We start from the raw sequence: 16,985 nt of genomic DNA on the forward strand, positions 1-16,985 counted from the left end.
AAATCTCAAGTAAAATAACTCACCCGTATCACTTATCTCTGCTGAATCTTCAACCTCTCCCTCACTGCTGATGCTTCCTCTTGGTCCTCCGTCCTACTCAAGAGGAAAGAAGTTCTCACCCAACCCTCCAACCGCCTCCCACCCGAGGAACCTACTGCCTTAGAACCATCTTCTTTTCCCCGCCAACAGGGAGGGAACTTTTCGAGATGTCCACCCTTGCCATCTCCACGACTTCACCTCCCATTCTTCCTCAACCCACACCAGGGCGACTTCAGGGCCCATCGCTCCCCACAAATAGACCTGCTGACCTCCCTAAATGACATCCATGTCGCTAAACCTAATACATATGTTTTACGTATTAATTTTTTTTAATTTCTCAGAAACATTCAAATCTTTTGGCCTTTTTCTCCTTGAAAAACACTCTTCCTAAAATGTTGATGATTCAACACACTCCTGGTTTTTCCTCCTTCCTCTAGCCCCCTGCATTGATTTCTATTGCTGTTCAACAAGTTACCACAAGTTTAGCAGCTTAAAACAACATTTGTTTATTGTCTCACACTCTGTAGATCATAATTCAAGACAAGCTTGCCTGGGCTCTCTGCTTTGGTCTCACAAGGCCAAGTCAAGGTTCTGGAGGCTCTGGGAAGAAGTTGCTTCCAGCTCATTCAGGTTGTTGGCAGGATCCAGCTCCTTGCAGCAGCGGGACTGAGGTCCAGGTTTCCTTGCTGGCTGTCTAAAGGGGCCTCATTCTCAGCTCCTTAAAGCTGCCACTCTTCCTTCTCACGTGGCCCCCTCCATCCTCAAAGCTAGTGACAACACAGGGAATCCTTCTCTTGCTTGGAATTTCTCTGAATTCTTGTGTCATCAGCTGAAGGAAATTCTCCCTTTTAAGGATTTATTTGATTAGGTTGGACCCATGGGATATCTCCATTTTTAAGATCAACTGTGCTGTACAACATAACATAATCACATGAGTGAAGTCACAGTCACGGGTTTCCAGGGATGAGGGCATGGGATCTTCGGGACCATTCCTAAAAATTCTGCCTACTATACCACCCCATTGTTATTTCCTTTCCTGGCTCAACCTCCTCCAACCACCTTTCAATGTTGGAGATCCTCAGGCTCGGTCTTAGGAATACTTCTCTTCTTCCACGTACTGCCTCTGAAGTCAATCTTCCTCATCTATCCCCATGCCTTCAATTACCTTCTATGGAGCAATAACTCCCAAACTTACATCCTGAACTCAACTTCTCTTCTCAACTCCACACCATTATTTCAAACCACCTGTTCAACGCCTTCACTTGGAGATCTCACAGACCTTTCCAATTCAATACACCCAAAGTTCAGGTAAGATCTTCCCTACCCAAGCCTGGTTTGCAGCTATAGCTCCTCAAAACACAGCACTACAAAAAGCCCACTGCAGAAGCCAAAAACTTAGACCCAATTCTGTCATTCTTGACCCAAATTCTCTCTACATCACTCTGAATATTCATTCCATCACCAAATTTTTAAGAACACAAAAGATCTCAATAGACATTTATCCAAAGAATATATATGAATGACCAATAAGAACATGAAAAGATGCTCAAAATCGTAAACCATCAGGGAAATGCAAATAAAAACCACAATGAGATATCAATTCATACCCACCAGGACGGCTATAAGCAAAAAAAAAAAAAAAAAAAAGGCAGCTATAACAAGCCTTCTTAAGGATGTGGAGAAAAAAATACATACACACACGAACATGTACACACACACATATAAACACAGATAAGGGGGGTGATTTTTTATTTGAAACAATTTCAGGCTTACAAAGTGTTTCAGGAATAAAAAAGAACTCTCATATATCCTACACCCATATTCCCTAATTATTAACATTTTACCACATTTCCTTGGTCACATATATGTCTTTCTATCATCAATCCACCTTATTTTTTGGTGCACTTTGAAGTAAATTACTGACATCAGCGCACTTCACCCAAAACAATTCAGAATGCATACTATTAACTAGAGTTCAGTATTTGTCTACATTGTTTTGAAGTAAAATTTACAGAGAAATGCTCGATTCTTCAGCACACTATTGGAGGAGTTTTGACAAATGCGTAAACCTTTATCTAGACAGAGAGATTTCCATCACCCCAGGACTTTCCCTCCAGTCTCCGTCCATCCCTGTCTCTATCCCACCGGGAAAGGCAGAGAGGCGTGACCCTGGGTCCCCTGAGCCCATCGAGGACACTCACAGCATAGACTGGGGGCGGGGGCCAGGCCTCTCTGGACTGACCACCCACGAGGGAAGCCTCAGGCCTCCGCCAGCTGCTGCAGCATCGAGAGGATCCCATACAGGGCAGACAGGGGCTTCTTGGCTTCCAGATCCCAGGTTGACCTGGGGCTATCCAGCTGCATCTTCAGGCCACACTCCTCCAGCAGGCCATAGGTGATGGCCAAACCCTCCCCCTGGAGTGGGGCAAGGAGGTTGCGCTTGATGATGAAGGGAATGTTCCAGGAGTAGCTGAAGTTGGGCTCCAGGATGCTCCTCACCTAGAAGAAACAGTGTCAGAGGTTACAAGTCAGCCTTTGAGGTCAGGAAGAGAAAACCTTCGTCCCAAGAGCCAGAGGTCATGCAGGGTAACTGAAGGGAGAAAAAGCTTTGGCGTCAAGGGGACCAGGAATCATGTCCTGATCATGGCCTATGATTGATGTGATTATGGACACGTTATTGGAAATCAGTGAGCATTGGTTCTTCAGCTGCTAAATGGTGATACTAACATTTACCCTGCAGAGCAGTGGTGTCGGGAATTAGATATGTATATGCATGTGTGTGCAATGCGTGTATGTATATGTGTACATCTATATGCATAGATGTACTTATATACACATATCTATGGAGAGAAAGAGAGAGAGAGAGAGCAATTTGCAAAAGGTGACCGTGTAAGTAAAGCAGGGCTGTTACTCAGATCCCCTGAGCTCCCAAACACATGTTCTTGTATGGCTATTTTAGAACTGTGGGTGCCTCTGCAGGGGTTGCCATGGAAACTGACCCCCTCCTGAGGTAGCCTCATACCTGCTGGACCTGCTCTCCAGAAGGAGATGCAGCCCCAGTGGCCACAGAGGGAGCCGGACTCCCCTCCCAGCAGGAACCTGTGCCATCTCTCTTTTCTCTGATTCATTCTTATCTCTGGTTCCCTCACCCTCTTCCCTGGATGCTGGCCCCTGGGGATTTCTCACCAGCTCCCGCTGATGGAACAGGATCCTCTTCTCCTTGGACTGGGCCAGCAGATCATGTGGGATGTCACTCAGTACTGGGGACAGGGAGACATATGGGGAAAAACAGTGATGAAGAGTCAGATTTTCTTCCCTATTGTGAACAAGGAGACCCTGTGAGAGAGGAACTCTGAGTCAGAGGAATAAAACCCATGAGACTTGAAGGTCAAGTTCCCTGCCTGGGAAGTCCTCCTGCTGTTCTTAGGATGGTCTCCAGGATGCTACATAACATGGTCCAGAGGATGGAATTATGAGGCTGGAGCCGGGAATCATTCAGCCCCAATGATATCTTAGCTGGATTTAGGCCAGTCTTGCTAGGCCTCAGGCTCTGTGTCACATGTAGAGTTTATCCCATTAGCCCTTGGAGACAGGCGTGATGTGAGGATGAAAAGTCATAATATCTGAAGGGCTTTGGAGAAGTTCATCTAACTCAGCCCTTTCAGGGGTTCTGGGGGACCAGCCTTGTGACTCTCCCGCTCTTCCTCCAAATCACTCTTACCCATTATGGCCTCAAGCAGGTAAAGGATGGGGTACTTTGGTTTAACCCATTGATATCTTGAGTCCTTTCGCAGTTCATTTAGGATGGTGCCTCCAGGGCCATTCAAATGACCCAAGTGTTCCTGTTCAAGCTGTAGAAGACAAGTATTATTGATGACAATGATGATGATGATGATGATATTTTCCCTGTAAATTCTGTGTCTATAAGTGATTAACCAAGGGGTGGCTATAATGGCTCTCTACCTCACCCCAGGGGATTCCACATGCCCTCCATATGCGGGGGCTGCACTCGCAGGCCTTGGTCACTGGGCACATGGCTAGAGTCCCAAATCTCAGACATCTTTCTCGTTCCCCTGGCATTGCCCCATTTCTCCTCCCCGATGTATCTTGGTAGCCATATCTCCTAAACATTCACCCCTTCACAACTTTGATCAGCCTTAGGCAGCTGTGGGACCCCCTCACCATGTCCATGAGGTCCTGCAGGGCCCCTCTGTCCCCGAGCATGGCCAGGATATTATGGAATATAGCATCCTGGACGTCCGTTGAGAGCTGGGCCAATGCCTCCATTTGCTGGGAAACCTCCTCTTGTAGGTGCTTGAACTCTGCCCTCAGGCATCAACATCAACCAGAGAATGGAGACAATTCTTAGATTAGAACATTCCTGAGATGATAAGCCCTTCCCCATCAATATGAGCCAGCATCTCTATCTCTTTATCTACCAACCCAAAAGTGTCTCTGTGGATAGCATGCTTGAGCTCTGGAGATGGAGCTGTCATAACAGGATAGAAAGATGGGCAATCCCAGTGCTCTGAAATGAGCAGGCAGAATGCTGGCAGGAGAGAAGGAGATTCTGGAAAGTGGAAGAGAATGACAAGGTGCTCGTTTCTGGACGTGTGTGGAATAATGTGGATTCCAGCTTTGGGCTCTAGAGATGAGAATGTTAGGTGCTGTGGGCTCAGATTCCACATCCTTTGGGTGGGGATGGTATGAGGATTAAATGGGCTTGTATATATGAAGTGCTTGGGGGGGTAGCCCCAAAGATGGTCACCCTTCTTATCTCATCATTCTGCCTGTATCATCTATGTCCTACAGAATTCACCAAGCAGTGGGTGTTGGGGGCACTCTGCTTCTCCCCGGACACTCCAGGTGGCCTCATGGACGCCTGCTGAGAGGAATAGGGCCCCAGAATGGAGGCTTCTGGGAGGTGATTTCCATTTAGTTCACTGCTATGTCCCCAGTGCACCGAATAATGCCTTTGCCCAATGGGTCCTCAGTAAGTGTTTGTTACACGCATGCATGAATGAATGAATGAAGAAGCACGACTGTAAATTTGGGAGTAGAGTGCAGTTTTCCAAGTTGCATGGAAAGCTCCCATTTGGGTTCTCAGCCTTGCAGTTTCCCACCCAGAAGGATCAGTTTCCTTCTTAATAAACACTCACCTTGACCAAAGGGTGTCTCTATTCCTGCTAGAAGGGAATCACAAGTGGTCATCTTCCTTTCTCATCCCCCTAGATTTGCTTTAGAGGTACTTTGGAGGATTCTGCCCTCCTACCACCTCCTCCCTCTTGCTTAACCTCTTCCTGCTTCATCTGGGTCCATCCCTCCACCTCCTCAGCCTTCTCAACCCTCCCCATTCCGTAGAAACTAGGGCCACGCCCTGGGGCAGTGGTGACAAAGTCTGGGGCAATTTGCCCTGCTCACCAGATGTGTGCAGGAAGGACCCATCCCCGCCTCCAGCTCACACACATTCACTTCTTTGTAGGCTGTGAGGAATCTCTCCTGTGAGGCCAAGAAGAGAAATGAAATTCCCCACCCAAGGGTTAGTCTCTCAATACATACAGTTTTCTGACCTTCTGCCCCCTACTTCCCCAACCCGCTCCTCTCCATCCATCCCTGCCCCTTGCCCAGGGGCCAGATCCCCGTGCCTGGGGAAGGGCAGCAAAGGCAACATTGGGGTTGCGGTTTTGCAGAGAGGCCTGGGGGAGGGATAAGATCCCACTTTCCTGCTCAAAAACATCCACTGACCCATCCCTGAATGCTGCACAATTTTCCCTGGAAAGAAAGCAGAAGTGCTGACTCATCGGGAGTTAGTCTCCCCTCCACACACACAAACACACACACACACACTCACATACACACACACACACCCCTGTGCCGGTCCTCAAAGGAGAAAGGTGGCTTTCCTTGTGGCCAGGGGCCCTTGCCAAGGTCAAAGGCAAGAGAGACTGGGAGGCAGTGGAGGAGTCTGGCCAGGGGAGGGTCTCCCTGGGGTCTGTGGGGCTGAGGCCCTTTCGTGGCTCTTAGCCTCTAAAAGAGGTCAGGGCTCAGCAAGTATGAGGTCTAGACAGAGAGCTCACTCAGCTCTAGGACTCACCTTCTGGAAAGGTGTTCCGCTTGTCATCATCTGAGATGAGAAGAATGTCTGGATGGAAAGAAGCCAGGTCAGGAGAAACAAAGTCACTCCTGCTGGAGTCATTCATGCCCCACACTGCAGCCCCCAAGGATCCCTCTTGGCCTGATGCAGCAGATTATCTCAGGGTGGCCTGGGGACCCCTTGTGTCAGAATCAGCTGGGATGCTTGTGAAACTCAGAGTCCCTGAGCTCACTCTGTCTCCTGAATCTGACTCTCTGAAGAGCACCCTTAAATAAGGGCCTCAGTGATCGTTATGCAGGGAACCGCCTTTGTAAGGTGAGGGGAAGTGCTTCCTCCCTCCTCCTTCAGGAAGGATTGAGAGAGAGTGTGTGTGTGCATAATGTGTGTGTGTGTGTGTGTCTGCGTGTATGGTGAGAGCATCTCCTCATCTCCAAGGACCTGGACCCCACTGTATCAGGCTGACCTCTAGCAGGGACTTACATTTTGGCAGGGAGACGCCAGGTTTGGTGAGCTAGTGGTCTTCTCAGTGATTACAATTCCGCCTATGTATGCAAGTGTGGTTTGATGCAAATGGTTTGTCTGTGTGGAGTCAGAACCCATAGCCAATGTGTTGGGACACTGTTCATTTTGAGGCTAGTGAGGGAGGGAAGAGATGTAGATAAAATCCTGCATTATGCTGTTAGAACACAACATCTGCAGTTCTGTTTGTGACTGTGGTGGGATCTTAGGGGTAACCTGGGGACGGCTCTGTGGCTCCCCCAGGTGAGCTGCTGAGCATGGCAGGACCTTGAATGAATAAAGATGGTCAGGATTAGGGCCGCACTTTTCCCAGTGTGAAGGACACCTCCCCCTTGGGCACCCCTTTTGTCCTTCTCCATGTAAGAGACTCTATCTCCTGTAGCAACATTTCCGTCAGGCCATCCTAGGGGTTGGCTGTGGGTGCTGGGGCGTGTGTGTGCCATGGACAGCTGAGAAATGATGTTCCTCCTCTCCCTCAAGAGGCGAAGAAGGGAAGGTTGCCTGCTGATGGTCTCTCCCTGTCTCGTTTCTCTTCTCAGGAGAAGCAGAACCCCTCTCCGCATCTCCTCCTTCACCCTCTGCTTACCCCAGCCATTCTCCTTGAAAACCAGCTGTTTCCTCTTATAGGCCATCACCATGCCCTTCTGCAGAGTCAGCTCCTTCTCTCTCACTTTGAGACGCTCTCCCGCTCCTTCACCCTGGGGAGAGAAACCAGGTAACAGGGTGATAGACACATGTGATTTGAAAACTCAGATAGATCTAGAAAGCTCATGAGGAAAGGACTCAGCTGTCCTCTGATCTCATCCCCTCTAATCCTGATTTCCAGTTATTGCTTTTTTCCTTCTTTTGTCCAGTATTTACCTTCACATTTCTCAATCTCATGTTTATATTGCAATGATCTGATTTTTTTTTACCAGATTTAAGTATATCCATGTACTTTATCCTGTTGATGATGAGGATTTCATTTTCCTAATCTTCCTCTCACTCCTCATTTCTCCTTCCCCCATCTTCCTAAAATATTCATATCCAGTGTCTGTCTAAGTTAATACTCACTGTTTACTGTTGGGGAGACTGCTTCCCCTCACTCCAGATCTTTCCTTTATCACTTAATTAATGTGATAATCATGTGCCCTCTCTGCCTCCTACTCATTCTCTCTAGGGATGTATAGGGTACATTTTTTAAGACCTTGTATATCTGAAGACAACTTTGTGTTATTCTCAACTTGATTGACATTTGACTGGACATGGAATTCCAGGCTGGAACTCCTTGGAATGCGACTATTTTTTCCTTTTTAGTAATATTCATGATTTTCTTCTTGAAGCAAGTGCCCGGAGTTTCACACCTAGGTTCTATGGTGTAGATCTTTGTTGACTCATTAAACTACGCCTGCAGTTGGCATTTTCCTTAGTTCTCAGATCCTTTCTTGTATTATTCCTTCAATGATTTTCCCCCACAGCATTGTGTCTCTGTTCTCTCTTTCTGGAATTGCTATTATTCAGAAGTTGGATCTCTTGATCCTCTAAAAATTTTTTTATTAATATTCTCTTGTCTTCTTAATTTTTTTGGAAATTTTCTGACTTCTCTATTTTTAAAATTTTTTGACTTCTAGTTTCTAGTCCAATGTGTAAGGAGCTTGGAAGTCGTCATTCCATCCTAACTACAAGTAAAAAGCTGAGCAAACTGAAAAACCAACAACTCTTCTTAGATCTGTCAGAGCAGCGAGGTCACAGAGCAAACCAGTGCCCTGAGAACTGGAGAGACAGAAAGGCATATATAGCGCATCACCTTTTATGAGGGCAGAAACCCATGAGCAGAAACCTCCACAGGAACCAATGCTGCAGTAGGAAAACCTGAACTATAGCTGACAAATTGCTGGAGGCTCAGTGTGGACAAGTCTGGGACTTAAAAACTCCAGTGGACCCAGTCGTGAGAGGGGCCTCGCACTTTTGTGAGTTTTCTCTCCAGGAGCTCTACCAGATTCTCACAGCGAATATCAGAGAAAAATTCCCTCATGCTTCAGGCAGTGGGAGGGGGAAAGCAACCATTTTGAAATCTCTCAGAGCATTCTGTTCTCCTTAATATGGCCTGCCTTAAGAGAAACTACTTTGCTAGAGCCTAACCTATTGGGGTTTTACGACAGCCAAACAAACCTGATGGAAGAGAAACACCCAACTACAGCCTCTTCTATCCTTCCACGTGGGGAAAAGGAAATATCCAATCTAGCTCCTTCTAGCCATCTGTCCTACCTAAGGAGGGGGGCGCCTGGAGAGTACTGAGAAGCTCTTGTGAAATTCACAGAACAAGGGCACAGGCTCACTAAAAACCTGAGACCCAATCACGGGACTATAGAATGGTACCCTCTGCCCCTTAGAGTTTACCATCACGTCACTAAAGGCCTATTTATCAGAGGTCATTCTACCCAGTATATCATGTCCAACTTTCAAAAAAAATTACAAGGCATGTTCAAAGGCAAAAACAACAGTTTGAAGATTCACAGCAAGCATGAGAATCAGACTCAGATATAACAAGGATGCCAGCATTATCATACAGAGGATTTTAAACTACTATGATTAATATGCTAAGGGATCTAATGAAAAACATAAGCAAAATGCAAGAACAGATGAGTAACGTAAGCAGAGAAATGAACATTCTAAGAATCAAAAAGAAATTCCAGAGAGATCAAAAACACTATAAGACAAATAAAGAATGCCTTTGATTGGCTCATTTTCACAGCTGAGAAAAAAAATCTCTGCACTTGAGGATATCTCAAGAGAATCCTCAAAACTCGGGGTGGGGGGAGGGTGAAAAAATAGAAGAGAATATTCAAGAACTGTTGGACAATTACAAAAGCTGTAATATGTGTAATGTGAATATATAAAGGAGAAGAAAGAAAGAAAGGAAGAGAAGAAATATTTGAAGCAATAGTGACTGAGAATTTCCCCCAAATTAATGTCAGACACCAAACCACAGATCCAGGAAGCTCAGGGAACTCCAGCAAGATAAATGCCAAAAAAACAAAAAACAAAAAGACCTTAGACCTATAAATATCACATTCAAACTGCAGAAATTCAATGATAAGGAAAAATATTGAAAGAAGTCAGAGGATTAAAACACCTTATCCATAGAGAAGGAAATTTAAGGATTATATCCAACTTCTCCTCAGAAACCATGTCAACAAGAAGAGAGTGGAATGATGTATATAGGGTTAAGGGGGAAAAAATCAACCTATAATTAATTACATATCCTTCAAAAGTGGAGGAGAAATAAAGACTCTCTCAGACAAATAGAAATTGAGTGAATTCGTTGCCAGTAGACAAGCCTTGCAAGAAATGTTAATTTTTAAAATTGAACAATAAGGAAACCCAATTATAAAATGGGCAAAAGGCCTGAGCAGAACCTCAGCAAAGAAGATATACAAATGACAAATAAGCGTTTGAAAAGATGTTCCATATTATATGTCATCAGGAAAATGAAAATGAAAACAACAATGAGATACCACTACACACATACTAGAATGGCCAAAAAACCAGAACAGTGAGACTACAAAAAGCTGATGTGGATGTGGAGCAACAGGAACTCTCACTCATTGTAGGAGGGAAGGCAAAATGGTACAGCCTCTTTGGAAGACAGTTTGGTGGTTTCTTACAAAGTTAAACGTATTAGCACCATACAATCCAGATATCATGCTCTTTAGTATTTACCTAAAAGAGGTGAAAAGTTACGTCCACACAGAAATCATCACATAGGTGTTTATAAGCAGCATTATTTCTAGGTGCCTAAACTTGGAATCAACCAAAATGTCTTTCAGTAAGTGAATGGATAAATAAACTGTGGTACATCCACACAATAGAACATTATTCATGACTGAAAAGAAATGAGCTATCAAGGCGCGAAAAGACCTGGAGGAACCTTAAATGCATATTACTAAACGAAAGAAGTCAATCTGAAAGGCTAAGTACTGTATGGTTCCAATCATATGACATTCTGGAGATGACAAAACTATGGAGACAACAAAAAAAGATCAGTAGTTGCCAGGTGTTGGCAGGAGGGAGGATAAATATTGGAACACAGAGAATATTTAGGGCAGTGACACAATTCTCCATGATGCTATAATGGTGGATACATTTGTCAAAACCCAAAGAATATATAACACCAAAATGAACCGTAACGTAAAACTATGGACTTTGTGTGATAATGATGTATCAATGTAGTTTGATCAGTAGTAATAAACTCACAAAAAAATGACATTTTGCTACTATTTTTTTAATTTATAAGAGCTATGAATACTCTTTTTTATAGAGCATCATACTTTCATGGAAACTCTATATATCACTTTGAGAAATAAGGTGTTTCTTTCCTCTCTGAGTTGTCTTTGTATATTCAGGTTTCCTAATTTCAGTGTAGGGTTTTGTATGTGTATATCTAAGGTTTTCCTCAAGTGCTTATGATTTTTAGTTCTGTGGTTTTTATTGACAAATGAGGCATTATAAAGATGATAGAGGTTAAGTGTGCAATGGCAGGGTTTGTTGAGTGGGGTATTCCACTTTGGGGTGATCAGGCAGGGACCAAGCTATTTCTTTTGCATCCCCAACTATAGGGATGTTGGGTTTTTTCTTTTGGACTGGTTAATATTCCCAGGGAATAACCCCTAAGTTCTGTGCCTGGGATATAGGTATTGGGGCTTATAGGAGGTGGAGGCAGGATGCCCAGAGCTGAATGGGGTGATAGGGCTCAGATTCCCCACACAAAAAAAGGATTTTCACTTGTTTTCCCTTTTCCAATATGGTCCCTTACCCCCATCCTTCATTGTAACCAGTCTCTTCAAATCGAGAGCCCACATTGTTTAAATTCTCCAGAGAGTCTTCTACTGGGGCGAGGGTGGAGTGTGAGGGTAGTTTCCAGGCTATGCAGATGTGGGAAAGGGATCTGGAACTCCAAGTGTTCCTTACATAGATTTTCAACCAATATTTTTACGTGCAGTCCCACCTGTACCCTCTCTTCAGAGGTAGCTGAGGCCTCCAATTCCTGAAACTTTCAGGGGTTCTTGTTTCTAGGCTTCCTTCCCTGATGTATTTGGGGCTCCACTATTCTTGCTTTCCAGGGTCTGTTACCATTTGTCTACTTTTTAGTAGGATTTTCTAAATTTTGACATTTCTTGTCTGCTGCTGTTTCTACTATTTTTTTTTTTTTTTTTGTCTTTATGAATGTGTACCCTATTCAACAGGAACATGACAATAAGTTATTTGAGGATATAAGTAAGGCCCCACATTTTGCTATAAAAGCAGGATGGATTTCAGTTATACAGATAAGGGAAGCTACTTGAATTTTTATAACACTTTTATTATTATGTACCCCTCCTACTTAATTTTCATTGTGGAAAAGATAAACATGGTCCGAATGGTAAGTTTTATGTTCTGTAAGTGTACAGTACAGTAGTGTTAACTTAGGCACCTTGTTGTGAAAGAGATCTCCAGAAACTTTTCATCTTGCAAAATTGAGGAGACAGTGTCAAGATGGTGGCATTGGGCAGACTCTGAACTCATGTCCTCCCATGGACACAACAAATTTACAACTACTCTTGGAACAATTACCCCTGAGAGAAAACTGAAAACTGGATAAAAATAACCCCCACAACAAGGGACAGCACTGACTACAGTGGAAGAGGCAGAAATTCCCTCCTGGAGAGGAAAAATCAACCTTCAACCCACAGCACTTCACAGCCAGCTGGGAGCAATCTTAAGGTACAAAGGCTTCCCTGGAAGAGTAGGGGATCTGAGCAGAGGAGCATTACCACAATAAGCAGCTTTTGAATTAAGCACAACCGAAACAAGTGTCATAATATCGGGGTTTGCTGGCTATTAACTACATCAGGGAATACCCCAAGAGAAGCTATCTTATAAGGGGGGGAAAAGCCTGCTGTTTAAAGGACCCATGCACAAATTCACCCATTTTGGAAAGCAACCTAAAGTCACCAGAAAGAAACCTGCACAGTCCTTTGGTGAAAAGAGACTCACTTGCTAAGCTCTGGGTGCATCTCATTGAGAGTGACACCACCCTAGGGACTGAGACTTTGGCAGCAGCCATCATTGTGACCTAGTACAGGTTTGCTGACACAGATGCTGGCAGATTCCATTGGAGTTCCTCCCCTGGCCGGTTAGCCCAGGGTCTGCCCCACCCCCTAGAGTGCCAATTTAATCCAACTCAGCCAGGGCAGGGCAACTCACCCTAGGGACTGGCCCCACTCAACATCAAGCCCTCAGGCAACTTGTGGGCCCACATAAGTGGGATGCCTGGAACCTCTGCAGCAGAGCAAGTGGGTCCACCTCTATGGGGGAGGGCATGCATGAGGGGTAGGCCTGCCTTGGTGGAGTGTGTTGGGACTCTGTAGTGGGGCAACTGGGTCTGCTTCAGGGGGTCAGGCACACACAAGGAGCAGGACCATGTTGACCAGGTGTGTGGCTTTGCAGGCAATGGGGCTTGTCAGCTGCATTAGAGTTGTGCTTCTCAAACAGCCACATAGGGGATCATCTCTACCTTCCAAAGCCTGAAACAGTTGGGTGCGCCCATACCTGGAGCCAGACCCAGTAAGCTGAAATCATGAGAGAGCTGAAAACAGCCTTGCAGTCCTGAGGCCCACAACAATTGTAAGACCATAAGCCTAGCAACCAGCCATGCTGGGGGCCTACTCACTTAGCAGAAAAATTGCAACAGGAATGTACTATTAGACCTTGCAGCCAACTGTGCTGGGGCTCCCCATTCCTGATAAAGTGACTGAAGTGTCCATAGCAGCTACATACAGCTGAGCATTACAACCAACTGGCTAGGGGGACAGCCTAGCCTCCACAAGCACCTGCAGCAAGAGCAACCCTGACACAGCAGAAGTACACATGTACCCCACACAGGGGACACTCCTGGAACATTTGGAACTGGTGACGAGAGGGAAGCACACTGCTGGGCCTCATAAGACATCTCTGACATAAGGCCACCTCCCCAAGATCAAAAGACATAGCTGACCTACCTAACACATAAATATAAGCACAGAAAAAAAAGAAGCAAAATGAGGAGACAAAGGAATATGTTCATAGTAAGGGGAAAGGACAAAACCCCAGAAAAAGAACTAAACAAAAGAGCGATAAAAAATTAATATGACCAAGAGTACAAACTAAGAGTCATAATGATGCTCACTGCTCTTGAAAGAAGAATGGATTAACTCAGTGACAACTTCAACAAAGAACTGGAAAATATAAAAAAGAACCAATCAGAAATGAAGATGCAATACTAGAAATGAAAAATTCACTAGAGGGGCTCAATAGCAGAATAGATGATACAGAAGAAAGGATCAGCAAGCTGGATGAAAGACGAGGAAATCACTGAAGTTGAACAGATAAAAGAAAAAAGAATGAGGACAGTCTAAAGGATCTCTGGGACAATGTCAATCACCCTAAGATTCATATAATATGTGTCCCATTAGAAGAGAGAGAAAAAGAGGCAGAGAATCTATTCAAAGAAATAATAGCTGAAAACTTTTCTAACCTAACGAAGGAAGCAGACATCCAGGTACAGTAAGCACAGAGAGCACCAAATAAGATAAACTCAAAGAGGCCCACACCAAGGCACACTGTAATTGAAATTTTAAGAATTAAAGATAAAGAGAGAATTCTAAAATCTGTGAGACAAAGGCAACAAGTTACATACAAAGAAGACCCCAGAAGACTTATCAGCTGACTTCTCAGCAGAAACCTTATAGGCTAGAAGGAAGTATCATGAAATATTTAAAGTGCTGAAGGGAAAAAGTCTACAGCCAAAAATACTCTACCCAGCAAGATTATCATTCAGAATGGAAGGATAGAAAAAGCTTCCCAGACAGGCAAAAACTAAAGGAGTTTATCACCAAGAAAGCAACCTTACAAGAAATACTAAAGGGACTTATTTAAGCGGAAAAGAGAAGACCACAAATAGGAATAAGATAATTATCCAAAAACCAAAAAGCACAATAAAATCATTGATAAAGGCAAATATATAGTCAAAGTAGCAGATCAACCAGCTATGAAGATAACATGAAGGTCAAAAGACAAAAGTACTAAAATTATCTATTTCCATGATGAGTGGATAAGAGATACACACAGAAGAAAAAAGAGGTTAGAGATGATATCAAAAACGTAAAATTGAAGGTTCTACAGTGCAGACTTTAATTTCCACATATTTGTGTATTTTCCAGTTTTCCTTTTTTTTATTTTGAAGGTATGCCCTTTTTTTTTTTTTTTGGTGAAGAAGATTGGCCTTGAGCTAACATCTGCTGCCAATCTTCCTTTTTTTTTTATTCCATTTCTCCACAAAGCCCCAGTACATACTTGTATATCCTACTTGTAAGTCATTCTAGTTCTTGTGTGTGGGATGCCATCACAGCATGGCTTGATGAGCAGTGCATAGGTCTGCACCTAGGATCCCAACTGGCAAACCCCAGGCAGCCAAAGTGGAGTGTGCAAACATAACACCTCAGCTGTGGGGCTGGCCCCTCCAGTTTTCCTTTTGTTATTGACGTCTAGTTTCATTCTATTGTGGTCAGATAAGATTTTTGGTGTGACTTCAATCTTCTTAAATTTGGTAAGACTTACATGGGGCATAACATATAACTATACTGAAGGATGTTGCATGTGTGCTTGAGTAGAATGTGTGTTCTGCTCTGCTGATGGTGTGTTCTGTATATGTCTGTTAGGTCTAATGGTCTACATAGTGTTGCTACGTCCAACTGGTCCACAAAGAGTTGTTCAAGTCCTCCATTTCCTTATTGATCTTTTGTCTGGTTGACCAAAACAAAATTGCTGCACCCATGAACGAGAGGTGATAAGCAAACTGTTTAACAAGATCACTGTGCAGGAGCCAACATTTGGAACCATGCTGACTATAGACAGCTAGGAAGGTGGCACACACAGCTGAGCAGTCACTCTACGTGAAATGACACAGGGTTTTCTCCTTCTGTTCTCACAAAACCCAGTTAAACAAACACAAGCACATGGAAACCCAAAGCTGAATGTCATGATATCCTCCAAACTATAGTAATGTTTTATTCAGTTCAAATTTCTTGGTCCACTGAACTTGGAATCAAATAATGTGAGTGGAGCCTGGTCCTCCTCCAGAACAAAATCAAGAACTTTGGGAAAGTTAGCTCTCAACTTGGTTTGTTTTTTTCCCTAAATCTCTCAAGTGAGGACAAATTACACATAAATATATATATTGTGCAAAATACATTATAACAGACACAAAATATTTGATATGTGAATTTCCTTAAATCAGTTAAAAATATGATAGCTATTAAGAGTGAGTTATGTAAATCATATGTGCTTGAAGGTATTTAAATCTCACTCCTTAAATCATTTCTGCTCAGGGTATCACAGCATTAGGGTACTGTAACTGCTGAGGTTTACTGTTAGTGGTTCCTCACTTCTTCTAGCCATACACAAACTGGTCATGTATACAGTACAGCAGCCAAACCTTTAGATTCCCCAGAATCCATTACTTACCCAAAGCAAAATGTAATACCACAAAATTAAATCTATTTCCTATTATACCAATACTGGATAATCCCATATATTAAAGCACTACAAACGAGGATGTTAGAATATAGTCTCAGGTTAGGAATCAGGATTCACTGGCACAGAAGAAGTGAGAAATTATGACCCCACCCTTTCTGACAACTGAAAGCAGATACTGATTAAGATCCAGACTCCCCTGGGAAGTGAGGCTGGGTTGACTATGCACTTGGTGTCCCCATCCCATACCTTAACAAACATATTCCAAGTGAAGGAAAATTTTCCCAAAATGTTCTCACTTCTGGTTTCATACAGCACAGGACTGTTGAGCAGTTCCACTATCTCTGTCACAACATATAAGTTCACAGCTGTTTTCCGGCACTGCTTCAGAAATAATGGCTCTGGATCCAACAATTTCCTGGGGATGGAAAAGAGGAGAAGGGTCAGAGTTGGAAGGGATGCCTTCTCAGGATACTCGGGTTAGTCTTCTCCTCAGGACCTAGAAGGTGTGCAGAGCCTGTGGACTTTGACAGGTGATCCCCAAATGGGTAGAAAGATACTGGCTTATAGGTGAAGTTACCTAGGACAACAGAGCATCTCTGATATGCACAGTGGAGGGGCCCCCATTCTCTGACAGGGGTTCATGTATGAGAGTGTTCATGCCATACTGTGAAAGACATCTGCATTTTCAAAAATTCTATTGGCTCTGGTAGGGGCTGGTTTATATGTTTCCAGCACTAGGGCCTCTCACCAGAAGAACCTAGAAGTAGACAAGTCCACATGGTTGAGAACAGACCTCAGG

The 16,985-nt window shown here is 44.0% G+C and overlaps 1 protein-coding gene across 1 annotated transcript in view; it reads right to left on the bottom strand.

Annotated features, from left to right (window-relative positions):
* Positions 1–1,771: 1,771 nt before the first annotated feature.
* The window catches only part of LOC100068487 (gasdermin-C), a 29,544-nt gene continuing 14,330 nt past the window's right edge, over positions 1,772–16,985 (bottom strand). Inside the window, exons 4-10 of the mRNA XM_070222035.1 lie at positions 16,433–16,601; positions 7,239–7,350; positions 6,134–6,181; positions 4,222–4,376; positions 3,761–3,890; positions 3,226–3,299; positions 1,772–2,538 (exon numbers count right to left, since the gene is read on the bottom strand). Of these exons, the coding sequence (XP_070078136.1) occupies positions 2,299–2,538; positions 3,226–3,299; positions 3,761–3,890; positions 4,222–4,376; positions 6,134–6,181; positions 7,239–7,350; positions 16,433–16,601 (928 nt within the window). The 3' untranslated portion in view covers positions 1,772–2,298. The remainder of the gene's footprint in view (positions 2,539–3,225; positions 3,300–3,760; positions 3,891–4,221; positions 4,377–6,133; positions 6,182–7,238; positions 7,351–16,432; positions 16,602–16,985) is intronic.

Source organism: Equus caballus, chromosome 9 (genome assembly GCF_041296265.1).
Source record: "Equus caballus isolate H_3958 breed thoroughbred chromosome 9, TB-T2T, whole genome shotgun sequence".
NCBI lineage: Eukaryota > Metazoa > Chordata > Mammalia > Perissodactyla > Equidae > Equus > Equus caballus.